The 27,771-nt window shown below is 48.7% G+C and overlaps 3 protein-coding genes, 1 long non-coding RNA gene and 2 pseudogenes across 9 annotated transcripts; 2 read left to right on the top strand and 4 right to left on the bottom strand.

The window, feature by feature from the left end:
* The first annotated feature begins 6,395 nt into the window (after positions 1 to 6,395).
* On the top strand, positions 6,396 to 7,181 carry LOC136544214 (uncharacterized; annotated as a pseudogene).
* A 527-nt stretch (positions 7,182 to 7,708) lies between these two features.
* On the bottom strand, positions 7,709 to 8,371 carry LOC136542074 (photosystem I reaction center subunit V, chloroplastic-like). Its single transcript, XM_066534358.1, has one exon. The coding sequence runs from the start codon at positions 8,283 to 8,285 to the stop codon at positions 7,860 to 7,862; it is 426 nt and encodes a 141-aa protein (XP_066390455.1). The 5' UTR covers positions 8,286 to 8,371; the 3' UTR covers positions 7,709 to 7,859.
* A 929-nt stretch (positions 8,372 to 9,300) lies between these two features.
* On the bottom strand, positions 9,301 to 16,148 carry LOC136542073 (phosphatidylinositol/phosphatidylcholine transfer protein SFH6-like). 6 transcript variants are annotated; one of them, XM_066534353.1, is made up of 16 exons: positions 15,852 to 16,148; positions 15,500 to 15,732; positions 15,150 to 15,426; positions 14,952 to 15,051; positions 14,576 to 14,842; positions 14,395 to 14,472; positions 14,214 to 14,315; positions 14,074 to 14,123; positions 13,886 to 13,985; positions 13,583 to 13,681; positions 13,364 to 13,477; positions 13,072 to 13,222; positions 12,100 to 12,452; positions 11,559 to 11,639; positions 9,554 to 9,616; positions 9,301 to 9,458 (listed from the first exon to the last, which is right to left on the bottom strand). In XM_066534353.1, the coding sequence occupies exons 2-16, from the start codon at positions 15,504 to 15,506 to the stop codon at positions 9,447 to 9,449; spliced, it is 1,854 nt and encodes a 617-aa protein (XP_066390450.1). In that variant the 5' UTR covers positions 15,507 to 15,732; positions 15,852 to 16,148; the 3' UTR covers positions 9,301 to 9,446. The 6 variants fall into 6 exon arrangements, with proteins under 6 accessions (XP_066390450.1, XP_066390452.1, XP_066390451.1 ...); XM_066534355.1 differs by having other exon boundaries at positions 15,500 to 15,592; XM_066534354.1 differs by having other exon boundaries at positions 15,500 to 15,589.
* LOC136542075 (uncharacterized) lies at positions 11,374 to 12,225 on the top strand. The gene is made up of 3 exons (XR_010780571.1): positions 11,374 to 11,509; positions 11,586 to 11,780; positions 12,118 to 12,225. It is a non-coding gene; the product is annotated as an uncharacterized lncRNA (long non-coding RNA).
* A 4,210-nt stretch (positions 16,149 to 20,358) lies between the features above and the next one.
* LOC136542072 (BURP domain-containing protein 15-like) lies at positions 20,359 to 22,922 on the bottom strand (annotated as a pseudogene).
* A 1,568-nt stretch (positions 22,923 to 24,490) lies between these two features.
* LOC136542071 (nuclear transcription factor Y subunit C-6-like) lies at positions 24,491 to 25,508 on the bottom strand. Its single transcript, XM_066534351.1, has one exon. The coding sequence runs from the start codon at positions 25,396 to 25,398 to the stop codon at positions 24,790 to 24,792; it is 609 nt and encodes a 202-aa protein (XP_066390448.1). The 5' UTR covers positions 25,399 to 25,508; the 3' UTR covers positions 24,491 to 24,789.
* Between the last annotated feature and the right edge of the window lie 2,263 nt (positions 25,509 to 27,771).

Raw genomic sequence — 27,771 nt, 5'->3', positions numbered from 1 at the left:
CATGAGACTGGAGAAAATGTCTTATTGTAATCAATGCCTTCTCTTTGCGTAAAGCCTTTTGCCACAAGTCACGCTTTATATCTCTCTATATTCTCTTGAGAGTCAAGTTTTGTTTTGTAGACCCATTTATAGCCTACTATTTTAGCTCTTTTAGGAATTATTTCCAAGTCTCAAACTTTATTGATATTCATAGATTTTATTTTATCTTCCATGGCCTCAAGCCACTTTGATGAATGATCACTTTTCATGGCTTCTTCAAATGAGGTGGGATCATCCTCCATTTGAAATTCTTCAGTGTTGTATACTTCATAGTCAGCAGGAATAGCTAATTTTCTAACTCTTTGAGACCTTCTAGGGGCCTCCATATTTGGCACATCTTCTGTTTGAGGTTGTTGTTGCCCCCCTTATGTGTGGTAATATGTTCTATAAGATCCTGAAGAACAGGTTCCTCATCATCATTTATTGTTACCACAGGCGAAATAACAACAGGTGCTGGCACCATAGTATCTTGCACTGTCGGTGTAGCGACAGCAGATAGTGAGAAAAGTGGCTCATGAATCAACGGAGTGGGCGCATACACCCGCTTCTCTTCAAGGTCAATTTCTTGAGCTACCATGCTCCCCCTCATCATTTTATCCTCTAGGAAGACAGTGTGTCTCATTTCTATAAACTTTGTATGTCTGTCTGAAGAGTAGAAACAAAAACCTTTTGACTTTTCTGGGTAGCCAATGAAATAGCAACTTACTGTTTTGGGATCTAGTTTCTCAATATTTGGGTTAAATACTTTAGCCTTAGCAGGACTCTTCCACACACGTAAATGGTTTAGTGAGGGTATTCTTTCTGTCCACAACTCATACGGTGTTTTGGGCACCGACTTACTTGGTACTCTATTGAGAATATGAATGGTGGTTTTTAATATCTCCATCCACAGGCTCAATGGAAAGGTGGAGTAACTTATCATACTACACACCATATCTATCAGGGTACGATTACGTCTTTCAGCTACTCCATTCTGCTGAGGTTCGCCCGGTGTAGAATATTAGGCTACTATGCCATTCTCCTGTAAGAACCTTGCAAAAGGTCTAGGAACTTGGCCGTATGGGGTATACCGATCGTAGTACTCCCCTCACGGTCGGACCTAACTATCTTAATCTTTAAATTGTGTTGGTTTTCAACTTCTGCCTTAAATATCTTAAATTTATCCAATGCTTCTGTTCTTTCTTTGATTGGATAAATATAGCCATAACGGGAGTAATCATCTGTGAATGTTATGAACAAATCATAACCATCCACACTCTTTATAGGAAACAGACCACAAATATCTATATGAATAATCTGTAAAATTCCTACGCTTCATTTGGCATCTTTCTTAATTGTCTTTACATACTTTCCTTTTATGCATTCTCTGCATTATTCTAAATCTAAGAACTCTAATGGAGGAAGAATATCATTCTTAACTAGTCTTTCTATTGTCCCTCTCGAAATATGGCCTAAACGACAGTGCCACAATTTCGACGATGCATCATGAGCTTTCTTTCGTTTTTTGTTTGCATCCACAAACTAGGATACATTCTTATTGTCGCACGCAACATTCTCACCATCACATACAACATTTACATCATCACGTAGTGATAACAAATAAAACTCATTTTGTAAGATAGCAAGACCAACACATGCATTATTAAATGTTATCTTACATTTGCTATTTCTAAAATAGCAATCATATACATCATTGTTCAAGCATGAAACACCAATCAAGTTTCTCTATAAAGAGGGAACATAAAGTACATCTCTAAGTAAAAGCGTGAAGCCATCAGCAAGCTCCAGAGAAAGATCGCCAACGGCTTCGACATCTGCTTGGACTCCATTTGCAACTTTAACGTGTCTTTCTCTTCTTTGCGTAGTCCTCGTCGAACGGAGTCCCTATAAAGAATTAGCAACATGAACAGTTGCACCTGAGTTAATCTACCAAGTAGATTTTAAATACTGTACATACAGGAATTTATTTATGAACATAATAATGTTCTCACCGTTCTTTGATATGATCATCTTTAAGTAATCGGTGAAAGCATCTAGGCTCTTAATTGGATTTCGGTGATTAATGACAATACAAGATTACTATAACTAACGTGTGTTTTGTAGAGGTAATTAAGTTAGGTCATGGTAATGGAGATCGATTGGGCAATCAAGGTGGTCATGCCCCTACGATGGAAATCATTTTGGTTTTTAAAGGATGGACGACAAGGTTAAGGATGACTAGTTCTAAGTGTCGATTGGAGTTGGAGAGACACTTAGAGTAGTTTAGGACTTTGTTTTTCCTTTGGTCGTACTATTAAGGGGGGTATGGACGGATAGCTTGACCTAGATAAGTCTAGTGAGTTAGGTGTGGTACACACTTGTTAAAACTAGCACTAGGCAGCTCCACAACAGCCCTATGATTCTATGGAGCAAACTTTATTCACATATGTTCGAGAGTTGGAAGTGAATGGAGGGTCAAATGCTGACCGGACGCTGACTCCGATCGGACCGAACGCTGGCTGCAGGGTCTGGTCAGCTCATTTGACCAAGGAGATTGCGTTCGGTGCGACCGGACGCAGAGTGGTCGAGTGACCAGACGTTGAGTGGTCGAGTGACCGGACGTTGAGGGCTAGTGTCCGGTCGACTCCAGTAAGGTTCTAGAGAAGAAATTCTGCGACCGGACACGACCGGTCAGTACTGACTGGACCCTGAGGGTTCAACGTCCAGTCGAGTACAGTAAGATTCTAGTGAGGGTTTAATGAGACCGGACACGTCCGGTCAGTGGTGATCGGACCCTGCCAGCATCCGGTCAACACTTAATCACTGATGTGCGGGTTAAACTGATCGAAGCGTCCGGTCACCCCATAGAGGCACATAACGGTTTGTTTTTAGGCTGCCTTATAAATAGAAGCTCCACTTGTGTGTAGAGTTACTTTTGCTCATTCTAACAGCTGAGAAATACGTTTGTGAGTGCCAAGAAGAGCAAGGTCCTAGTGAGGTGATTGAGATTTGAGAATTCAAGAGAGTAGCCTCATTAGTGAATCAAGAGTAGCAAAGTGTGCATCCACCGTTCTCATTAGGCTTTGCGTGGTCAAGTGAGAGTTCGTGCTTGTTATTCTTGGTGATCGCCGTCACCTAGATAGCTTGGTGGTGATTGAGAGATTGGTGATCACCCGACAGAGCTTGTGGGTGACCCAACTCATGTTGTGAGCGGTTGTGGGTGATTCACCACGACGAAGTGTCGAAGAATCAACCCGTAGAGAGCACTTGATCCTTGCGTGGATCAAGGGGGAGCTACACCCTTGCGTGGGTGCTCCAACGAGGACTAGTGGGGAGTGGCAACTCTCCGATACCTCAGCAAAACATCGCCGCGTTCCTCTCTCTCTATTTACTTTGAGCATTTACTTTGAGCAATTCAATACTTGTTTTTACATTCATATAATTGTCATGCTAGAGTAAGTTTGGAACATAGGTTGTAAGTTCGTTGTGCGTTAGATTAATAGAAACATTTTTATAGGCACAAGGGGTTAATTGGGCTAACCGTATGATTTAATTATTGCAAGAAAATTTAGAATTAACCCAATTTACCCCCCCCCCCCCTCTTAGACATCTTGATCCTTTCAATCGGGACAATCTTTCTTATAATGTCTCGTCTTCTTGCAATAGAGACACTGGTCTTTCTCTACTGTAAACTTATTCTGTTGAGGCTGATGCAGCATGGGACCCTTTCTCTTTGACTTTAAGGAGTTAGCATGATTATTCTTTTTCTTGTTGTCTTTCACATAATTGATAGTGTCACCATTGGCAGCTTTTATTCTCTCCTCTTGCATACACATAGTCATGAGCCTCTCTAAGTCCCACTTCTCAGGCTGTATATTGTAATTGACAACAAAAGTATCAAATTCCTTTGGTAAGGAAGCAAAAATTAGATGGATAAGGAACTCTTTCTTGAGAGCTAGATCAATTGGTTTTAGCTTAGATGCCAAATTGTTCATCCTTAGTATGTGGTCTCTTATGCCACTATTTCTAGAGTATCTCTCTGTTACCAGCTGCTTTATCAGCTAGGTAGCATATATCTTTGAAGAGCCAGTGAACTGACTCTTTATTCTATCGAGGTACTCGGTGGTCGTGTCACACTCTAGGATTGAGCCCACAATTGCAGGCTCAATCATGTTCTTTATCACAGTTAAATATTTCTTATTGGTAGTGATCTACTTCCTATGCTCAAGGTCATAGGACATCTTTTGCGATGCAAAATCCCTCTATTTGGTTGCCCAAGCGGTATCAACCATGTTTGTCTCCCTCACCGGTGCCATAGGCTCAGTGGGACACGGTGAGGTGACTACCCAGTCCACTTCAGTCAAGATAAAGGTCAGGTTAATCTTTTTCTTTCACTCCATGTAGTTGTCACCTTTTAGAGTGGAGATCTCTTTGATACAACCCATCAAGTTGTATCCGTCTGAAAACATAATTCATATAGAGTAAGAACATAAATTGTAACAACAATTGCATGTCTTGATTCTAACATTGGTCAAAATTAAAACATACAACTGTTCTTATACACTAATTCTACATCACTGTTGGGCAGAAATAGAATTAATGCATAAAAAACTTATGATTAAACCTTATAATATTGTTATTATCAACATTGGTCAGAAAAATAACAATATTATAAAATTTACTGAATAAAATTGACTACTCTTCAAATTAAATTCTCCCGTTGATTCAAATTTAATTAGAAGATCATTAACTTTAACATTGCAGCAGAAAAATAATTTAATTTAATAAATTTTACCCACAGAAAAATTCTCTTTTCTATTTTACTTAAGCCATTTATCCATTTACTAGAAAATAATGATTTACTGGAAAAAGAAAAAAATAGACTCAAAACAACACTATTCCTTCGGCCTGACCAAGAAATCGGCCTGGCCTGCCTTCCTTGCACTCACGCTTCCCGCACCCAGGCCGCAACCTGGGCCTGGGCCGGCAAAGCCACGCCGACGCGCGCATCCACCTGGGCCGGCCTCTGGCCCAAGCAATCTGAGGCGTCCGCTTTTATCTGACGCTCGAGCGTCGATGTCGCAGGATCAAAACCGACGCGCGGCTGCCTCCACCGGAACCCTAGCATCATTTCTCTTCTCCTGCTATTCCTCTCTTAGCCCCGCAGCGCGGAGAGCGAGCGCAAAGAGCGAACGGCCATGGCGGCTGGAGGAAGTGGTGGCGCCGCCGCGTGCCCCTTCGCTGGTGCGTACGTCCACCCGAGGGTGAGCGCACCGCCGTTGAAGGGCTGCGCTACGGTGCCCTTGACACCCGAGCCCGAGGCGGAGCCACACGGTGGCGTGACCTGCCTGGTCGTCGCCTCTGGTTCTTCCCGCGCACCAGCCATGGAGATGGCTAGCGACGAAGACGGGACGGCCGGGCCCCAGGTAGGAAGCCCCTTCTCTACCATCCCCTTTCTCTTTCTAGGGTTAGGGTTTCTTTTCCCGATTCGATTTTTCTTTCGGTTTTGATTCAAGATTGGCGAGATAAGCCCCTTACCCTCTTCCCCTTTCCCTCTCCTGTCTTTGATTTTTCTTTCTTCTCTTCTCGAATTTGTCCGATTTGAGGATTAGGGTTTGGTTAGGGTTAAGATTTTGTTCACTATTGTTCTTCCCCGTGACTGATTCGCGGGTTAGGTTTCGGCTTTGAGATCCTTTTAAAAAACCGACACCCTTTCTCTTTTATGTGCTTCATCCGATTAGGGTTAGGGTTCAGTGATCATCTTCTTTTCTCAGATCCGAATGGATCTATTCTGTTTCTTACCTCTGATATGATCTACATCTAGACAGAGGGTTTCGATAGGCTAGATCTATACCTAGTTAGGCTCTGATACCATTGTTAGACCTTAAGCAGGATCTCTAGACATAAAACTAGTATGTCTATTTGCTATTGAATAAAACTATGAGTTCTAGAACATCTACTAGTGTAATAACAGTAGATAGAACGAGAGAGAGAGGTGAAGGGGTGCGAATCATCGATCGCCTTGGAGGAAGACGGGCTCGCCATCGCAGTGCTCGGCGATAACCCGGTGGCGGTGTCGAGTCAAAGGGCGTCGGTGCAGTAGCGGTCGCAGGGCAGCCCGATGTCGTAGCAGCCCTTCGGTGTAGATGCAGAGGCAGCGCGGATGATGGTTTTCTGTCACTGGCTGCGCACCCTCTAGATTGGATTAGGGATTTCAGTAGGGAGCTCGGTTCAGACGAACCTCGTACTCAGAGCCGTCTACCCCTATCTCTATTTATTGCGCAGTGTGACATGCACCCTTCATCCATAGTGGATTGGGCGCCCCTGATCAAAACGCTGATCAAATACCCAACTAGACTCTTGGGCGGGATTAGAGATTAATCTAACACCGGTCATGGGGCAGAATCGTCGAGATGCTGTGCGACGCCGAAGACGACGACGAGAGAGCGGAGCAGCTCTGCTTGGCTCTCGACGGCGCGATGGCGGAGTCCCTCGTCACGCTGTGGAGGTGCCCGTGTCGTCGAGGGTGCTGGCATCCGGCGACCTTGCTAAGTCCGTCTCCACCCTTGGGCAGCACGAGTCGGCCCGGATCCGCAGCCTCACGCGCGACGTCGTGCGCCGGTGGCAGTTAGCCGTCGAGAGCGAACTGGACAGCGCCAAAGCAGCTATGGAGGCCCTCAACCTGTCTCGTCTGATGCCGCCCGAGAAAGAGAGACTCGCCTTCGTCCTCAACACCAATGTGCCCGTCACCACCGGCAAAGATGAGACGCGAATCAAAGACACGCCAGACAAATTTCCATCCAAGAGGACTCCCGTCGCCACCGGCAAAGACGAGACGCAAATCAAAGACACGCCGGCCAAATTTCTATCCAAGAGGACTCCCGTCGCTGGCAGCAGTTGCAGTGAATCCGACGAGATGCTGGCTACCAAGCGTAAGCTCCGAGAGGGTTACCAGGAGGCCAAGAACGCCAAGAGTCAGCGCAAGATCCGCGTCATCGAGGACCCCCAAGATGTTAGAACAGACGAAGCAGAAGAAAATGCATCCCATCACACCAGGGGAGAGTATCCGAGCAAGATGTGGGAGCCTAACCACCGTGAGGCGTTCTCTGATGCCTTCCGGTTCAGAGTTTGATGTCCACTGCTGGCCTGCTGCAGTCGTGTAATGTGATGTGATGATTATTATATTGGACGTGTAATGCGATTGAATTGTTTATTATGTTATTACTGATGAATTTGTTGTTCAAGTGATATTACTTACTGAATTGCACTTGCTTCTTCCAATACCAAATTCACGTGGCAGTAAAACCATGTGGTCGCACTACTTGTTCAAATTGTTTTTTTGTTTGCACGGTCAGAAAATATCATGTAGGTATTCTTAAAAAATGTTTTTTTTGTTATCTATTAGGCATCAACTCTAAGAAACTTCAATTTTGTGACATCAATTCCGTTTTCACCAGTAATCACTACACTGCGGCAAAACTACTCCTTGGTTCCCCTTCCCCGGATCCTGGAAATGCTATTTTTGCTTGTTCTTTTCCCCTGGACAATGTTCACTTATTATACTGTATCAGACATCTGATCTGCTGATATATGTGTTGTTCGCAAGTCATGAACTGGCACAACATAGGTTGGCTTTGGTTTTGTGCATGACATACTGAAACAGGGACAGCAACTGAAGAAGACAGAGACATAGAGGAAGATCAAATTCATGCGGCACTATACACGCGCAGTTGCACTACTTGTCCAAATTAACCAATCTTTGAGCATCAGATACATGCATGGCGCAGAGCCAAACACACACAAGGAGTAGAATACAAGCTCAAGAACACGGCCAGCCGCGCTCAGAAGAAGTTGGGGTCGTATCCGTTGCTGGAGGTGGCGAGGATGTAGTAGGCGACGATGTGGCCGAGCGAGCCCCAGGCGAGGACGTCGACGAGGTTGAAGCCCACGGGGTCGTTGGACTTGAGCAGGGCCGAGAACTCCTTGGCGCGCTCGTCGCCGGCGTCGAAGTGCGTCTTGCCGTTCTGCGCGGGCACCTGCTTCGCCACGTTCTCCCGCTGGAAGTTGAAGAAGACGAAGCGGCCCAGGAAGAGCGACACGCCCGTGCTCAGGCTGATCACCAGCGACGCGCTCAGCTCCGCGCGCGCCGCCACGGACCGCCGCGCCGGCGCCGCGCGGAACGCCACGCGCGCGCGCCGGGGAGACGGCGCCAGGCGGAGCCCGGCCACGGACGGCGGGGACAGCACGGCGGCGGTCGATGTGGCCATGGCGCTGTTGGTGTTCCTGAATTGAGTACTGGAGGCGCGGCGGTGGTGTTTCCTCTTGATCTTGGTAGCTACGACGTGTCTGCTTGATTAATGGAGTTGGGTATATAGTGGGATGCTGACTTGGCAGATATGGCTGGGCCGTGGGAATGCGAGGTTAGTGGTGGAGGAGACGAGGATTTGCGGGTGTGGCCATGGCGTTTGCCCATTGGAGGGCGCCGGATAAGGTATCCGAGCAGGCCATTTTTCTCCGGTAGCGATGTCACTGTCTTTGCATTTTGCAAGTTACTCAGAGCTTCAGATTAACAAGAAAATTCACTATAAAGATGCACTGGATGAACTCTTGGTTATTCTGAGGGCTACAGTTTTAGAACGTGTTCCTTTTTTTCCCGAGATAAAAAATGGCGAAAATAACTGATGTCTGACAAGGAAATGGTATCTACTCCTGTGTGTATTGCCTAATTTTTGAGAAGGGACTGTACTCGAACGTAATCAGAGCCCCTGTAATGTAAAAGTAAATCCAGAGACAGTTACAAAATCTTCGGCCTGGCGACAGCACTGTGTGTTTTTTGCTCCTATACATTTCACGAATTTTACCATGTTCAAAAAGTGAAAGCAGAGTTTAGCTGGTTAGCATTGCCTGTCTACCACCCTTTTCGGATTTCATTCAGATATAAAGATGTCCAGATATCTTGAGAACCATCCATCCAGAAAAAAGTGGTACAGAAACGCAGTCGGTTGCGCTGTCACAACCTCAAACTCAGAGCCTCTTCCCTGTTCTGTTCACAATGGCCATCGGCGCCATCCGGGTCTCTCAGAAAGACACGAGCAACGAGACCGCCAATGCCGCCGCCAGGGCCGCGGCCGGCGCGGCGACGGCGGCCGCGCCGGAGGCCTTCTGCCCGGGCTCGATCTGCGGGGTGTCCTCGGGGCACGCGAGGCCCTTGTCGCCCTCGTGGCAGGTGTTGGCGAAGAGGCCCGGCGGGTACTTGCCGTAGAGGTTGATGTAGCTGAACATGGTGGCGGCACAGTTGGTGCTGACGTCGTTGATGTAGGTGGAGTAAGGGCACGCGAAGTCCTTGAGCGCGCCGCAGCACAGCGTCGGCTGGTACAGCGGGCCCTTGCACCGGCTCGTGATCACCGTGTAGTTGGCGTCCTGGAAGCTCACCGGGCAATCTGTCCCAGAGGCAAACCAGATCAGACGGCCGCCGGCGGCGGCAGAGATCAAGAACAGAACAGAGCTCCAAGAAAAGAGGTGAAAATGCAGGCACCTTTCTTCTGCTGCAGCAGGCTCCGGCCGGTGGTGTCGCGCCCGCGCTCCAGCAGCGCGTCATCTGCATCCACGGCGGAACGGCGGGGGCGTTAGAAGGCGAACCAGGAAGGAACCCGAGACCAGATCCACGGTGTATGCGTATCAGAAGGTAACCGACTCGAGATGAACCCGGCGGCGGCGAAGCCGAGGACGGCGGCGAGCACGACCGCGCGGAGCGCAATGCCTCCGTGGGGACCCATCTCTGGCCACGCCTCCTCCCCGATCGGATCAACCCTTCTCCTCCGGTGTCCGTGGAAGAGAAAGGAAGGGAGGGGAGAGGAGAGATCGAGGACGGCGCGGCAATGCGTGTGCGAGGACGCGAGGAGGGGGTTAACCGGCGAGCAGAAACGTGCGGTGACGAAGCGAGGGTCACGCGGAGGTGGAGGGAGGGGGGGCGTGGGCAGAGGTTGGCGCCGGCGCGCGCGGGCCGAGTCAAAAACTCAAAATGGGAGGGGAGCGTTCAAAAATAGCCAGTGCTATGGACGGCTCAAAATGCCAAGGGCACATGACACGATTCAACGACACGTATTTTCGTGAAGATCTTGCCGTTCAGTGGAAGAAGGTAGGCAGCACAGCACAACCAGGGGCGTGTTAGGGCCTTTTGGCATGGCTTATGCCGGCTTTGTCTTTATCTATTTTACGTAAATCGAGGCACTGTAGCGTGAAACTGTTTTGTAAGTCGGGGTTAAAATGAACTAGAAGCCGAAAAAAACCAGTTTTTCTGGCTTCACCAGTTTTGACGGTGAAACCGTTTTGAACGAGCCGTGAGGCCTTTAGATTCCCTGGCTATCCCCTAGCCTGGTTTACTGGAGCTAACTTGAGCATGTTTGGTTGGCTAACAGGCCGCCCGAGCCAGCCCTGCACGAGTTCACCTCACCGCCCGGTCGTGACGGCGCCTCGCGTGCTCCTCCCCGTGAGTTCGGCCACCACGCCTCCTCCCCGCCGGTGCTCCTCCCAAGCGCTTCCCCGGAGCCCTTGTCGGGGTACTTTCGTCGCCGTCATGGTGGACAGCGAGATGGCGGTCGTCGCCGGGGACATGGTGGAGGAGGCCTATAGGAAGACCAAGGCGCGCTGCCCTCCTGGCTCGGGCCCCGTCCTTGTCTAGCGCCCTCCCTGCCCGGGCCCTGTCCTCGTCTCGCTACGGGGGAAGCGGCCGCGGCCACCGGACCTGCGTCGTCCTGCGCGGCAAGGAGCAGGACATCCCTGTGCATCTCGTCTCGCGCGCCCAGGGCTAGGGGCGGGAGCAGCAGAGGGGCAGGGCCGAGGTCGGCATGGCTCTAGGGGAGAGGGGACTAGAGCGAGAGCAGCAGCAATGGCGAGAAGCAAAGGAAGAGGGGGCAGGCGAGCAGGCTGGCCAAGGCGAGTTCCTCCTCGTCGGCGTCGGTGGCGTCCTCCTCCGCGTCATGGGCACCAGCTCGGGCAGGAGCGGTGGCGGCTGGAAAAGCCTGGTGGTGAAGTTCACGTGCTCGACGAATTGTCTCAAAGGTGGTGAAGTTTCTAAGTGGTGACTCTATCCCAGCCAAACCAGCCAACCAAAGACACTAGTTGCTAGCCTGGTTTATTTCCTGGCCAGGCTAGAAGGAAGCAATGAAACCGAAGACACCCAGAAGCTTTGGCATTCAACCCATTTTTGCAAGGCTCTGGAGATCGGTCACAGTCTCACAGAAGCCAAAGTGTAACAAGCAGGAGGAGACTGGTGCTAGTAGCTACAAAAACTGATCGATTTACATGCGCGCATACAGGGCGGCGCCATGTTTCAAAAGTCGAGTAAAAAGAAAATGGCGCCGGCAGCGTCAGCTAACCCAGACATGTTGGGCACGACGACGATCTTACTCCTATGAACAGCAAAAACTCTGCTGCACAAGTAATCAGAAATTCAAAATGGTATATTCAGTTTCGCCAAATATAACATCAGGTAAGTTTGCATCAACAAGCCTACAAAGGAATTCTCATGAGTGGCTTACCCTAACGCTAGACGGTCGGTGCTGCAGAGCTTCCACCGTCTCCACCAATTCCATTTGCTTTTCCACGGCAGCCTGCAACGCCTGGTGTGATACAAAGCACGGGTCAAAGCTATTAACTGCAAACATCCATGTCCATTGAAAGAAACTTCAGCAATGATATGAGTTCAACAAAAGGCGATGCAACAAGGACAATTGATGGCATCAGGGGAGCAAACTAAAAAGGTGATGCCACTACAGGGCAGTAAGAACATAGCAGGCTTCTTAATCCATAGACTGGCAAAAACCAAAAACCATATGTTACTCTGAAGCGCATAGATCATACTAGATCTTAAAACATGTTGCAAGACGAATCAATCATAAACCAGTAGTAACAATAAATCACTCTGATAATGAGGATGATCGCAACAAAAAAAAATACAAATGCAACAACACAAGAGAATTGGGAATCATCGTGACTGGGCAGATTTTGTCTAGGAATGACCTTCTACGACATTCATATCCTATGAATCTACAGAGTAATTAGTACGAAAAAATAACTTACTTTTTTCGTCATGTCCAGTTCAGCCTCAAGGGATTTAATCCGATCGAAGGACTGCAACAATACAAGTTCTTTCTCTTTCGTCATATCTGGAGGTTTGCTCATGAGGTGATCGCACAGTGACTCGAGCTTCTTGAGACGCTGTAAGCAAGCACTCATGTCCTCTTTTCTTACAACTTGAGGTTTTGGTTGCTCTGCTGCAGCATAAGGATGGACATTTTCTAGAAATCTTTCTTGTCTATAGACGAAAAGGTGGAAGAAAGATGATATTCTGATGAAGACTGCGATCAGTCCAGTAACAAGGTTTTCCAAAGTCCTTCCAGCAGATGTACCATGCAAACTAATATAAGTATTCCCTGAAATTACACAGGAAGAACAGTAATTTGCAAAGAAAGTTAAAAGATTGTTCAACTAGTAACTAAACTTATGGTAAAGACATTATGAAGACGGAAATGGCAAATCCAGATTAGAATTGTTTACATAGGAATATTTTATTCAAAACAGTGAACAGTTTTAAATGCTCTAAAGTTGAAGCAATAGCCATTCACTTTTCTTTTTTAATGATGGAAAGCTTATATCAGATGGTTCAATTATTATTATTAACTAGTAATGTTTTGGTAAAGACATCATGGAGATGGAAATGACATTCAGATTAGATTTGTTTACCGAGGAATATTTTGTTCAACGCAATGAACAGTTTTCAATGCAATAAACATTCACTTATTTTTTTTAATGGAGGAAAGCTTATATCAGATGGTTCAATTAATAACTAGTAATTTTTTTACAAAGACATCAAGCAGATGGAAATGATAAATTCATATTATAATTGTTTACCGAGGAACCTTTTGTTCAACAAAATGAACAGTTTTCAATGTTTTAAAGTTGAAGCAATAGACATTCACTTACTTTTTAATAGAGGAAAGCTTATATCACAAGTAAAAGAGTGTTCAAGGAAAAAATTAAGAGAAGATATACCTAAATTGTTTAGCCACCCAAAGGTAGGAAAATATTTCTGGCAGGTCAAATGAATGGGCACCTCCATTGGAGGGGAGCCCTGAGGAGGAGTCATATCTAGGAGATGCTCACTGCCAGAACTACAGAATATCGAAGAATCTGACCCCTTAACCTAAGAAAACCATTAGATACAAAATCAGCTCACAGAAGGTACCATTGATACAAGATATTACAGAAACTGGACACATAGAACAAAGCTTATCCTAGTTAAGGTAAATAATGATTGAATTCGATAAATTAACACGACACATACTTCTTCATGAACTGGGGTAAGTAAACTGTGGTCTGTACTCTTTTGGACAGCTGTTAAACCAACATCATCAACATCCGACTCAGATTCAGCGTTTGATATGTCACTGAGCATACCCTGCTTCCAAGAGAAATAATAATATCAGTGTCCTGGGAAACTAAAGCTGTAGCCAGGTCTTTAAATGTTGCAATGGTTTAGGAAAATCGAATTTCAGAACCTTGCCTTCAGGTTATCTGCCCTTAGGGAAGAGCCACTTCTTTCGTCCCCGTCAGAAACTTGCTTTATTTCTCTAGTACTACCACCTTCCATACTGTGTATTAGCTACAATTAAAATTTCATAGTCGTTAGTCTATAGATGGACTCTCATTCTCTTTTATGCCTGAAGAGGAATTGAAAGCAAATATTTCTCCTGTCACAGGAAAATGTTCTCCACATGAAGTTCACAAGTTCTGCTGGATTAATGTATTGCAAAAGCATGAACCTATATAAGACATGGTTACAGAATTATATAATTTATTAGGATACCTTCATAATGACAGGGTCATTCCATGGACCCCTATTAGACCCGAGGCAACCACCCTTGTCACTGCATGTGCATGATCCGCCAAGAAATTTTGGCAATTCACTGCAAACACAAACACAAAAACGTATTTTTGTAAGTGGTAAGCTGAATATACAGCTAAAGAATTCTGACACAATAAATTGGCAACAACCTTGAGTCAATAACTTCGATAAGTCTGCTCTGGTAGTTCGAACCAAGAACCTATGAAGAAGAATATTTAAGTTCTTATTCCACAGCATTAATGTATATATGGAACATGAGCCATGTTAGAAGATTACTCATCAAGCTTACATGGATCTTGGAAGAAGTTTGTGGGTCAAGGAATCCCTTAACACTGTTCCAGATCAGCTTAAACCCACTGCCTGCATTCACAACATACATCTGATGTAGCATCTGCAAATTCATCTTCAGTTAGAAATGTTGCTCAACCGAAACAAGCTGGCACAGCACATTCATTCGAATGCACAGGTACCTCAGGATAGTAGTCACTGCCTACTCTCTGCATACGTTGGACAAGCTCCCTTGCAGTTTTTGAGAAATTCTTGAACCCCTGAAACAACAGTAAGAAACTGAGTCGACGACAATCTGACAGTACTGGCAACATAGACATGAAAACTGAATGCTTCAGCGCAGTCACTGGGCCATCAGCATACCACACCATGGACGTCCAGTATAGTGGTAGTGGAGTCAATGTGCCTCTTGGCTGCCAGTGTGCAGGCAGGGAACCTCTCCCTGAAGGCCCTCTCGAACTCCTGCACATGGTACTTGATGTAGCGATCCACCGTGGTGATCTGCATGAGCTTGTTCGGATCAACTTTGCCCAGCCTCTCAATGTACACCGGCCGGCCTTCACGGTCGACGCCATGGTAGCCCTGAGGATAGTACTGGAGTACATCGTCGACCTCGTTGAACTCAAAGTCCTGACAAAATGAATCCCCAATCCCGATTGTCCATCAATGGAAGAAACCAAAAATCAAACAGGTCTGACAGCTTGTGAAACAAAACTGTGAATCTGAAGTCTCTGATCACCTCCAAGATTGTGTCGGCACCAAACTCTTTCCTCCATCTCAGCATCTCCGACCACATTTGCATCGCCTTCTCGGAATCGAACTTCCTGGCTTTCAGAAACCTGCATTTATCATCATGGCAACGCACAAGATGAAGTCATTAATGGCAAATGGGGAATAGCTAGAATGAGGGCTCTCCCTCCCCTATAATCGATCGAACCTCAGCATCATGTGGTAGTCGTCGTGCTTGTCGGGGAGGAGGCGGTGTGCGGCGAGACGGTCGCGGAAGGCGGCGACGGCGCGCTCCTCCTCGGCGTCACGGACGTCCTCGATGGAGATGGCCGGGGGGAACCGGAAGTCAGTGACGCGCCGCCGGGCGCGCTTCTTCCGCAGCGCATGGATAGCCTTCCGCGGCAGCGACCCAATCTTCCGACGCCGCCGGTCGTCCTCGGAGTAGGGGTCGCACAGAGATATCTCGTGCTCGTCGGCATGGCTCACTGCAGTGAGAGCGGCGCGTCAGCTCCATCGTTTTGTTTCAGCCAAGAAACCAAGAAAACCGCGTTTTACTACCTGACATTGCTGTGATTCCGTGTCAAATTTGGGATTGCGCGCAGTGTCGGAGCTCCCGAGATCAATCAAATAGGAGCTTGCATTCGCTCGCTGCTACAAACAAGTCGTTGTACTAAGGTCTAAAATCTAAAGAGGCAGCAAATGGCGCCGAAGTTATGAATCCTAGGAGCTCCAAAAAGAAAGCTGAGCAAGAACTGATGATAGCAACAGCTCAACTCACACGAAAACCCGATCTTTGTACACATCCATGAAAACAAAAGCACAACGGATGAGATGCACGAAAACAGACAATAATTTCGGACTGCAGCCCACGAGATCCTGATCGTAAGTAGCCAGACCAATGGAGCCCTACCTCCCCGATTGCCGTCGGCTGCAGGTAACCGCTGCGGTGCGGCGATCCGGCCTCTCTCCGGCGACCGCGAGACTGGAAGGAAGGGCAGTGGCCTGGCCGTCGATCACGCAACACTTGTTTATATGTACCAGGGCCGCCGAGGGCGGGGATGCGTGCGTGTACGAGTATCCCGGTGCGGGGACTCGTGTACACACGCAGTGCGTCCTCAGACAGACACGCCGTCTGGTTTCGTTTGCTTGCCTGCGATGGCATCACCGCATCAGTCAGTCAGCGAGGTGCCCTTTCATGAGATGAGAGTCTCGCACGCATGAGCTAGCTGAGCTGAAAACGAAGTCTTTACGGCTGCACGGCAGGGCACGGCATGAGTGCTCACGGGCCTCTGCGGCTGCACGGCAGGGCACGCCATCCCACTCCGGTGTCAGAATTCTTTACGGAGTTTAGGCTGAAAAGGCTCGAAGATAAGCATATAGTTTTTAGCACTAATATTAACGCACGGTTTAAGAAAGGATGTGAGATCGAGGAAAAGAGGAAAATCAGGCCATCTTCTCTTTCCCAATCAGATTGTTTCCTAAATCTAAGTGATTGGCTGGTGCATGTGCTATGTACGGTGGGAAGGTTTTCAAACTAATCGGCGTGGGAGCTGATACGTACCTATATTTTAAAATTTTCTTTAGAAATCTATATGGCTTATATTAAAGAACGGAATGAGTATTATACTGGTATGGACGTATGGCGAGGAGTTTTCACTTTTCAGCCCAGCTAGCTTCAATTAACAACTAATACTAGCTGCACGATTAGCAGCGTTTCTTTTATCAGATGGAATCAGAGCCCGATTGGATTGGACTCGTCTCAGCTCAGGGCCCACCGACGGAGTGGAGGAGTACGAGACAGTATTTTCTCGTAAGTCATACTTTTTCGTCAACAAACAGTATTTTCTCTTACATTAAATTAATTAATAGTATTTTTAACAATGTTTTATCGATGAACAGTATTTTCTCTCACGTCAAATTAATTAATAGTATTTCTAGCAATGTTTTATCAGTCAAAAGTCAAAAATAAAAAAAAGAACGGAGAGAGAAAGGGGACGCCGGGATGGAGAAAGATGCATCGACCCGCGACGAGGAGAAGAATGACAGGGGCACTGCACGCCGTTCTCGTCCCGTCTCGCCGTCGTGGAGGAGACGCGTCGGCTGGAGTGCCGCCGGACCGGCCCCTCACCGGCGACTGTACAGTAGTCAAACTCGCGGCTGACGCTTCCAAGTAAAAGTAATCTACTCCTATTTGTAGTGTTTATCAGAGTTTTGGACTGGACTGAGAACTGTAAAAAGGGGTACCATACCAAACCCTCTCTTTGTCGTGTTATACGGTGCGCTCTGTGGCCTCGTGACTGCACAGTGCTCCGCCGTGCCGTGCCGTGCCGTGCTCCGCCGCACAGGACTACTATTTTACTCCTCAAATCTCACGCGCCTGCGTTCAGCGTTCTCGCATCGAAAATGTGCGGTGACCAATGCGAGACTTGGGGCGTCGGAGGAGCATGTGACTCTTTGGGTACGAGAGCAGAGCTGCACGTGCCGACGGCTTGAACATGCCGGTAAGGCGGCAGTAGCGTCGTGCCGTGCCACGCAGCCACACCCGAGATGAGCCTGGGACCTCTCGGTCGGCGCCCCGCCCGCCGGCCGACCACGACCGGGTCCGTCCAGCACCACTGCCCACGCGCGCACCCGCCCGCCCGGCGTGGTTGGTGAGCTTCGTTTCAGGCCCGCCCGCCATGGACAGATGAGCGTTGAGTTGAGGAAGACTGGAAGAGGCGTTTCGCTCCCTGCGTCCCTGGTCACCTGGTGACCCCTGACTGCTCCCCTCTGCCGTGTTGCCTGTGGATGTACTACATCCAAATGCCCGAGTCCACGACAGCCATAATGGCTGCGGAAAGATGGCTCTGGCCGTCTGGCCGCTGCGGCGCCCAGCAGAACGGCTGCTACGGCGGCTTCTGGATGCTTTGGTGTTGGTGGTGACAAGTCAAACGGTCTTTGCCGTCTCGTGGCCCCTGCAGCCGATGCCAGATGGGTTGTTACCATGAATGTTATGGGCCATCGTGGCCAAGTTTCCACTTAGTTTGGGCTCCATTAAGGGCCGTAAGCCCGACCCCAAAATCGTAATAAATATCTACCATGCTTGTTTCGGCATCTCGTCTAAATATAATTATGCGACCTTGTTTCAGAATAAATTTTACAAGAAAATAATATTTTTCCTCCACGACTACAGAACAAAATACCGCAGTACGCTGTACGGTACGACATGATGTCCTACCTCTGCCCTGTACGTCTTTTTAAATTGACTAGCCATCTCACGTACTGTTTTCACCGTACTGCAGTATTGCAGCTGCAGTGCTATCTGATAGTGCCGGCAATGCATCTTCCCTCCTCCCCGTCTTCCGCCTGTGTGTGCAATTGCATGCAGCATAACGCATACGTGATGCTACGGCGCTCGCGGCTCGCGATCGCGATGCACCGTGCGTACGTACGCGTGATCCTCCCCGTCGCGGCGTTGCTGGCCCACGGTAGCCCAGTGCCCTTACCAACTTTGCGCCAGTGCCCATCCCGACGAGAGCGGCTGAAGGCTGTAGCAGGGCGGGGCGCCATGCATTGCGGAAGCAGTGGCCATGAGTACTCATGGCCCCACTGACCTGAGCGCTCACAGTCACAGCGCGCGCGACAGGCAGGCACGGGCAACGGCTTGGCCTTGGCTTGCACGAGCAAAGCTTCTCGCTGCGGCGCCCATGAAGTGCAGTGCAGGGCCTGGCTCGTGGCGGCTTTTTGCCGGCCGCCCGGCCATCTCGTGATCGATAACATAGCAATAATTTGAGTTCAGGCAGGCCCGCCAGCCGGCCGGACTAGGATCGTGGATTCGTGCAGCAGTGCTCGTGGACGGACACGACTGATTGGCTTCGCACTGCACGTGTCAGCTTTAGGCTTCCCTGCATTTTCGCTGCGTCGGGGGGCCGTGTGCCCGTGTCGTCGGCAAAAAGCCTGAGAGCCTGCCTGCCTCGACGTCGACGAGCCGGCGTCAGTCTCCAGCTCTCGCTCGCCTCGGCAGTCGCGATTCATCAGAAAAGCGTGCGGTACGTACGCGGTGCACGTCTCGTGGTCGTTCGTGGGCGCGTCCGCGGTGCATGTGCGGCGCGCCATGTGGGGGCTCGGTCGTTCGGTACGTACTGTACGCTGTAGCCTTTGCGCGTACGGCGCCGGGCAGGGCAGGCAGACCGTGCCTGTTGTTAGCTGCAGTGCAGTGTTGCTCCGCCTGCGTGGCGCATGATATGCCCCCGTAGTCGCGCACGGAGCTCATGGACGGTAGCCTGCCTGGCACTGTGACACTGTCCGCGCCATCGTGCGTTACTGCGCGCGCGCGTGAAACGAAGCTCCCCGTCGTCGTCGTCGTCAATTAATGCGAGGCAGGCCGGCCGGCCGGCGGGCGGAGAGGAGAGCGAGGCGAAGGTCAGCGTGCGGCCGGCAAGGGGTCAGGGTGGACACGTGAGAGGGCATATGCCCGATACTGGTTTGCAGGGGACGGCCGGGCGGAGGGGGGGTGCATGGCGAAATTGTTATCTCGTTGCGTTATGGCCGGTGTGCGCGCATGGCGCCGCCGACGCGGTCGGTTTCGGCTACGTAAGTGTCAGACTACGGATAAGTCTGACGGTGAGCTGAGTGAAATCGAACAGAACTAAGAACTGCAGAACGTAACTACTCTGTAACTGAATGGAAAACTGAGTTCAGAATGCAGAATAGAGTTTCAGATCTTCGATGATCTCCCCTTCGACCGGACATCGGGTTTTATGCCCCATTACAAGGCCATTGGCCCATTTAGCGTGATAACAGGCCGACTAATCACAACTGCGGCCCAACAGATACTTAGCCACTGCTACTCGCTATTGCCGGCGTTGTCGGACCACCAACAGTAGCCGTGCCCCTTCTCCTGACAGTAAGGTGCGTCTGGCGAGTGCCACCACAGGTGGCCTGTCCATGTATGTACTGCTCCCAAGTATCAAGTTCCAAGGCTCTGTGTAGTATGTACCGAAACCACTGATGTTGCTCCATGCATATTTAATGCACTGGTATCTCCGGCTAAAAAGAGCGTTCAGTTACTTGCTGTTTGTATCCACATTTTCTTTCTGATATTTTCGACTGTTGAGAGTATGCATCCAGTCATATCTGACCACCTTGTTTGCATATAGTAGTAACTCGCCAAAAAAAACGCCCTTGCATTCCTGGACCATAGGAAGCCGTCGCTGGAGGCCCATGAGGGTATGGAATACTCACACACATATCAGTCTAGTTTGCATCTGAGCTAGTTTTGTTTTCCGGCCCACTACTGCACATCCCCATTTCATTGTCAAACAGCACGTTTCATCGTCTCGTCTGGCACGTCACATTTCATGGAGATGACCCCTCATCAGTTATTCAGTTCAAAGGACATAGAGCGATCATGTAAACAGGCACAGGCATTTCTTTATTCTGACGCTGATCGCTCTACAAAGCACCGACAGTGGATCAAAAGAGCGAATACATACTACACATGGATGAGCACACGCTTCACCACATGCTATGTATAGCTTCAACAACAAACGGGACACGTCGGAGCCCTTACACCAAGGTGGAGCACCTGTCGTTCTTGACCGGGATCACCTGCCCGTCGAGCGCGACGTGGCAGACCGCCGCCGCGCCTCCGGGCCTCAGCGCCGAGCAGCCAGAACGCGGCGCGCGCCCCGGTTCCACCGGGACGTGGTCGGTGCGGCACACGACGGCCGCGGTCGCCGTCTCCCCGTTCTCGCCGGCCATGCCCACCACGTACGCCCTGGCGGGGCCCGTCGCGCGGCACCCGTACACGGCGTCGCGCTCGTCGTCGCCGGGGCCGGGGCGCCGGCCTCGCGGCGGCACACCACGAACCTGCACCCGTCAACAGCCCGCACGGCGCGGACCGTGTACAGTCGCAGCGGCACACTATTGGAGTGTCTGTGGGAGGGCATCTAGCCCGGAGGCGTCGACCGGCCATGTTGGAGCAGTGAAGCACCGTTCCATGCGTCAGCTTCCTGCCTTCCCGCCCTGAGTGAAGCCCAAGAAGGCAAGGATCAATCAATAAACAAAAATGCGTGCTGATGAATTCGTCACAGAACTGAAACCATCTGCGTGTTAAGATCTGAGCCATGTGTGAACTGTTCACCGTGAAAGCCGCGGCGATGATGACCATTGACCAGAGCGAGGAGGCACGCCATGGGAGTCACAGAAGCAAAACCCCCAGTGCTATGGTCAGGCCCGGCCCTGGGGGGGGGGGGGGGGGGGGGGGGGGGGGGGGGGGTTTGAGCTGTGCCCCTACACTGGGCCCTCGAACCAAAGGGGCCCAACTCCGTGCGTGAGAACGGAAGCCTGAGAAGGGAAGCCTGAAGCCGTCTGCTACATCCAGTGTCCGTGAAGCCGCATCGTTGCGCCCTCGCCGTCGCCGCAACCTCGCCGCTCCATGCGGCCTCGTCGCGAGTTGCCACCTCGCTGACAGCTGACCTCGCTGACAGCCGGCCGCAGCCACGTGATTCCGAACGACGCGAGTGACGAGTCCATACGTGAGGTGTTTCAGACTTCCCATTCAGGTACGTATGTTTGCCCAATCGCTCCTAATCCTTTTGTTGATCTCAATTTCATATATTTAATCAATGTTTAATTTGCTTTTTCCTTCAATTTCTATTCTTTGGAACACAAGATTTGAGACGCTTGTGCACATGCTGCAGCTAGGGCAGCGTGTGACCTTACACTATTTAGTGAATAATTGTTATCTCAATTTCTCAACTAGGTAATGTACTAACTCCTATGATTTTAAAGTTGAATCTAGCACGGCATAATTTTGGTAAATTACTTGCTAATTGTTCTAAAATTTCAGTGGCCACATGTTTCTTGAAAGCAAACATTTGGCAGTGAGAGAAGAGAAATGAAGAAATGCGTAGAAGAGTTGATACAATGGTAGAGACGGTATATATTATAGCTATATTAGAGGACCCATCTTTATGGCTCTGCTCTAGGTCACCGATTTGACAGGACCGGGCCTGGCTATGCTTGGCTTTTAGAACTTGCTCCTCCTAGGCTGTCTGCAAGGAAACAAGTTCGTGCACCCTAAATCTATTGACCGATGGCCGGAGACGATACGGTGATGATCGGAGATCAAGAGCGACACGGAACTGAAAGTGTTTGGAACAAAATCTTGGGCGATTGTATGCTGCGAATGCAAGTCCATTTGTGGCGTGTGCGAGGAACGTGAGCGACGTGAAACGGACGTCTGCTCGTTCCCTGATGGATGCTAGCCGTGCTGGTGTTTTATGCGTGCCTGGCATAGTGACACGAAGGGAGGAATGCTGCCGTAGCTCCCTGCACTGTGTCCATCTGATCAGATAGGAAATGGAGATCGAAGCACACGAACCTTGTGACCGCTCGATCGGCTGGCTGGACAAACGGCCTGGCCTGATGTCGGCAAGAGCAGCTGCCATCTGGGACGATCGGAATACGATCTTTTGTGACGTTTGGTTTCCGACGCGACTTTCCCTGTTGGCTGTTGCTGAGAGCGCTCGTGGGCGCGGGCTGTCCTTCGCTGCCGCCTCTCAAGTCATCAACGCCTGCGGGTCGGTGCCCCGTGTCCCTTTCGCTCCGGTGGCCCGCCTGCATCTGCAAGCATTCTGGTTCTGACAACCGCCCCGCGGTGTGAGGACACGCGCGCGCGCTCACTTGGCGGGAGAGCTGCAGGGGGAGACGCATCCCAATGCGAGCAGGAGCAGCCGCGGTCCAATCGCGACGGGTCACCGGACGCTGCCGCCGACCTGGTCCTGCCTGCGGGTTTTGAGGGAAACACGGCTGCTTGCATTGCCCGATCTGAAGTTAGGGCTTTAGGCAACTGCAGAGTCCGTTTGCAGGGAAAGACTACGAACACGGAACACAGATAAGCTTACAACTCTTTCAGCTGCAGACATGCTTGAAATTACAGGATGCAAAACAACTTCTGCTCTCCTGGATGACATCTTTTATTAACAACAGAATGCGAGCATATGGCGGTTATGGCCTCACTTTCGCATCGTATGCATTCAACACATTTCACAGCAGAGTGATCACAGCAGTAGAGGGCACTATACCGTCCAAAGCAATAACCACCACTAGGATTGTAGTGTTGCAAAACTCATCATGCCATTGCCCCTTGTCTAGGTTTCAAATATTTGCATCCCAGCAATGTTTAGTCAATCAGTTGAGCATAAAAGATACCAACAAGACACAGTCAACAAGAGGGGAAACAAAACCAATAAGGCAAAGAATCAGATAAAATAGGAAGCTATGCTGTCAATAATACTTAGATGAACACCAGAGTCAACTACAAAACCATCTGAGTGCGAAGAATAGAAGCGTTCAGTGATCATACGAATTCCTGTAAGTTCAGAATACAAAGGCCAAGCTCAAGACTAAATTCCTCAAACACCAGATGTGTACAGCAGTATGAAAAAAAATGATACAGAAATGAGCAGAGTAAAATTAATTACATGCATTTTTTCCTACAATAAGCACAAGTTAGCATGGTATTGATAAAGGCAAAGCTAACGACATTTCCAAACATCATATGGAGTTTCATGATTCCAGCAAAAAGAAATGCTGAGCTGCATGTTAGCGAAGAGGCTAATTTAACACAACATGCTTCGATGAAAGGATCTCAGCTATCACCAAGTTCCAAAAGGGAGAGAAAAACGTCCAATGCTCGTTAAATCTGCATGACGCGTATGACCAGTGCATCTACACAATATCGATGGCTACACATGAGTAGACATCTCAACAATCGTCAAATACGCATGACGTGTATGACCAGTACATGTAGACAATACCCAATGGCTCCATATGAGTGATCGGCTAAATTGGTGGAAGAAGAAAACATATACAAATACTTGTGATTGATTCGGTGACCAATCAATCGCTAGGAAGTAGGGAACCACACATGAGCCCCAATGGTCAGAAGTGTGGACACTGAAAAACTGAAAATGGGACAAATAAACTATCCTTTATGCACAGCTATACGGTTCTTCATTGCAAGCTCCAATAATTTATATGCTTTATATTCTACAAGCGCATAACAGGAAATGCATACAGACTGCATATACACAAATCTTCAGTTTAAGGTAACGACCCTTCAATAAACAGATCGTCAGGTCATCACTGCAGAACTAACCGATCAATAATGAAAAATCATGCTTAAATATATTACTTTGAAACCTTTTTAAAGAAATAAATGATAAAACCTTATATAATCCATTAAAAGACTAGCTTGAAACAAAACATGTGTCAACAAAAGGAGATCATCTAAAAAGGAAACGGTAAAAGAACTAAAGTATATCCAATTAACCAGATAACGACACAAAGAAGAAACACGTTGTCCAATCAAATACATTCACCCATTCAGTTCATTAACCGATTCCATGCCATGCTAAACTACTACTCTGCATAGTACAACAAACAGAACTTTAAAGAACACTCTTCAAAGCTCAAATCACTTAAATATTTAAGCTTGTTAGCATCACACAAGCACCTTCATGAGACAGCCACATTCTGGTTAGAGTGTTACACAGAAGCATGAAGAGCAGCAATTGCACAATAATTACCAGACAACCGCATAATACTTGTCGCATTACAGCATCACATGAGCTAGGCTTAGGCAATAGGCATACACTACCAGCCCAATCAAAGGGCGCCCCCCACTTACAACAATCTTACCCGGATTCTAGAATCAAACGCTCAATTCTTAAGCTCGAGGGAGGCCCATAAATCACAAGTCTTATTACGCGGTAACAACAGCAGCAGCAGCCGCCACAACTAAGACAGTCACAAACAACAAATCTGCGCTTACGGAACGATAACAAGGCGATGGTGATACATTACTGCTGAGGCACATAGTAGTAGGCGAGGGGGTCGGTGGCCGGTACTCCCGCGGCAGGACGCGGGATCCCGGCAGCGGCAGCCGCAGCAGCGGCGGCGGCCGCCGCGTCGGCGTCCTTTGCGTCGTCGCGCGGAACGATGTCCACGAGGAAGTCGAACACCTCGGTGCGGGCGATGGCAGCGGCAATGTCGGACTTCTGGAGCGTGCGGCGCTTGTTCTCCTCGGCGTGCGCCCAGCCGCGGTGGGTGAGCTCGAGGATGAACATCTCGCAGGCCCGGGAGAACACGACGGGGGCCTCGGCGGCGATCATGCGGACGTCCTCGTCGGCCTTCATGATCTTCTTGATGCGGGCGAGCGGGAGGTTGTGGTTCTTGAAGTCGGTGGTGGCCTCGATCTCGCGGTACTGCTCCGCCCAGAACATCTGCAGCTGCTGCTGCTGCGCGGCGGCCGCCTGCTGGGCCGCCGCGGCAGCGGGCGGCGCGTAGAGCTGCGGGGAGTAGGCGGCGGCGCCGGCGGCCGCGCCGGGAGGGTACGCCGCCGGAGGGTAGGCAATGGGGGCGCCCATGACTGGAGGCGGCGGAGGGGTGCTGGATTTGCTGGGATCCATGGATTCGGGGGCAGCTAGGGTTGTGGCCTGTGGTGAGACGAGGAGGGGGATTGGGGGCGGAGGAAGAGGAAGAGGAAGAGGATGGTGCTTTTCAGCTGGTGATTTTTCTGAGGTTGGTTAGTACGGAGTATTTGTTAAGACGATTGTCCTCTCTCCCTCTCCCTCTCCCTCTAACTGAGAGAAACGGTCAGAGCTATTACTTTTACCCTTTTCCTGTATTCATATACTTCATGGCCACGTGTCAACTTAACCTATTAAGGTAAACAAATAATATTGGACAGATATACTCTCAACATTCCAAATTATGTAAAAGCATCCAAAGTTTAATAGAAATTATACATAAAATTATAAAGATTTGTGATAAATATAATTAATAAAGAATTTAATAATATGTATCATAAATGTTATTATTTTGATATATAAATTTGATTAAATTTGAGCTAATTTGATTATCCAAGAAAGTTGAAATGACTTATAATTCGAGATGGATAAAGTATTTACCAAACGTAGTAAACGTATGTTAAATAGAACCAATCAAATCATTTTAATTTCACGTATCCACTCAGCACAAAGTAATTTGTAACTAAAGTTTTAAATGGCCACGTAACTTGGAAGAGCCACCTTAAGGGCATTGTGGGAGACCTCTATCGCTATAAAAAGTAAATCTGGATTTAGGATTCACTATGTAGCAGCTTCGTCGAGGATCTACCATGGAACTGTTTGGCTACATAGCAACTCTAGATCCACGAAACTGAGGTTTTGGTGAAAATGACATGTTTTACAATTGGGGTTGTAATATGGGGTGTGTTTGGATCGCGTCCAAAGGGCGCCGCAAGTGCGGCACGCCATAAGAGCCAAACACTCACAACGCACATCGCCAAAGGTTCGGCGGCTGCCGCAGCTGCTAGTTCATTTTCGATGTCGTAACTCGCCACTGTCTGGCACCGTAGCTGTGGCGTTGTGCGTTGTGCGGCGGTGGTGGGAGCCAAACACGCCCATGGTATATCTTTTTTCATGTAGCACATTTCTTCTGTTCATATTAATTCCAAACAAAATGTTGTATTTTTTTAACCCAAATGCAATATCTTGACACAAATATTCATGAGCATTCAACATTGACACACAAGATAGATAATTAATTAACCCATGTCCATGTGAAAGGACCTAGGATGCCGCCTAGAGGGGGGTGAATAGGCGTTTCTGAAAATTAACACCTTCAAATGCGGAAATGATTAGTAAAGGGAGTTTCCAGGAAACTCCAAATAAAGAGTAGTACCACACTCACAAGTTAGCCACAGAGTATACAAAGTATAAAGAATATATCTACAAGCTACAACCCTGCAACACAAAGTTAGAACATAGAATAAATATATTCAGCACAGGCAGGAAATACCGGACGTGTTTGGTATGCACGTGTTCTACAGAACAGCCTGACACAGTTATCAATACTAGACGTGTCCGGTAAGAATACCGGACGTGTCCGGTATACACGATTTCTGCAAAGCAGCCCCAAACTTGCTCCTTTCGATTTCTATCTTCAAGCCAAACTGCAGGTACCTACAAGAGATAACAATATACACAAAGAACCTGCACAAGAGCTAGAGCAACACAAATATCGAATGAAATGCAAATTAAAACACGATATTTGTTTTACCGAAGTTCGAACTCGTTCGAGTCCTACTCTTCGTTGAGGGGGCTGCGGGCGACCCAGCGAAGGTCAGCCCTAGAGGGTACCACAAAGGTCACTCTAGCCGGAGTCTTTTCCAACTCTTTTTCCTCCTTCCACTAGATAATTCCGAGGCGGCGAAATCGACCATTACAAACTTTCTAAGGCACACCACAATCTCTCGGGTGCTCTCCGGCGATGCCTAACCGTCTAGGACCGAAGAGTCTAAGAGTAACAAATGCAAATCACGAGATTGACAATATGCATAAGTGCTCAAGTGGTTGGATTGCTCTCTTTTTGAATTTTACTCAACCCACAATTTGATTTGGCAAATTTGATCAATCACTCACTAAGAGAGGGTTGGGAGAGTTGGCAAGGCTCAAAAATGTGTGTGTGTGTATCAGCAGAATCAGCAGCCTCCAAAGATGGAGGCTTAGGGGTATTTATAGCCCCCTTGGGAAAACTAGCCGTTATATAGCCATTGCCATACCGGACACGTCCGGTATGACTTACACTGCGCCAACGGTAACTAAGTTACAGTGAAGTTGTCAGGCGTCGGAACTGCCAACTCACGTCGGAACTCTCGACCCTCAGTATATTTGAAATCTATGTAACTGAGTTAAAGTAAGCGAGATGTCAGAACTCCCGACATATGCCGGAACTTCCGACCATCGGAACTCCCGACTCACGTTGGAACTCCCGACCCT

The sequence above is a fragment of the Miscanthus floridulus genome, chromosome 3 (genome assembly GCF_019320115.1).
Source record: "Miscanthus floridulus cultivar M001 chromosome 3, ASM1932011v1, whole genome shotgun sequence".
NCBI lineage: Eukaryota > Viridiplantae > Streptophyta > Magnoliopsida > Poales > Poaceae > Miscanthus > Miscanthus floridulus.
Note: the sequence above shows the minus strand (reverse complement) of the source record. Positions and strands in the feature narration are given on the sequence as shown.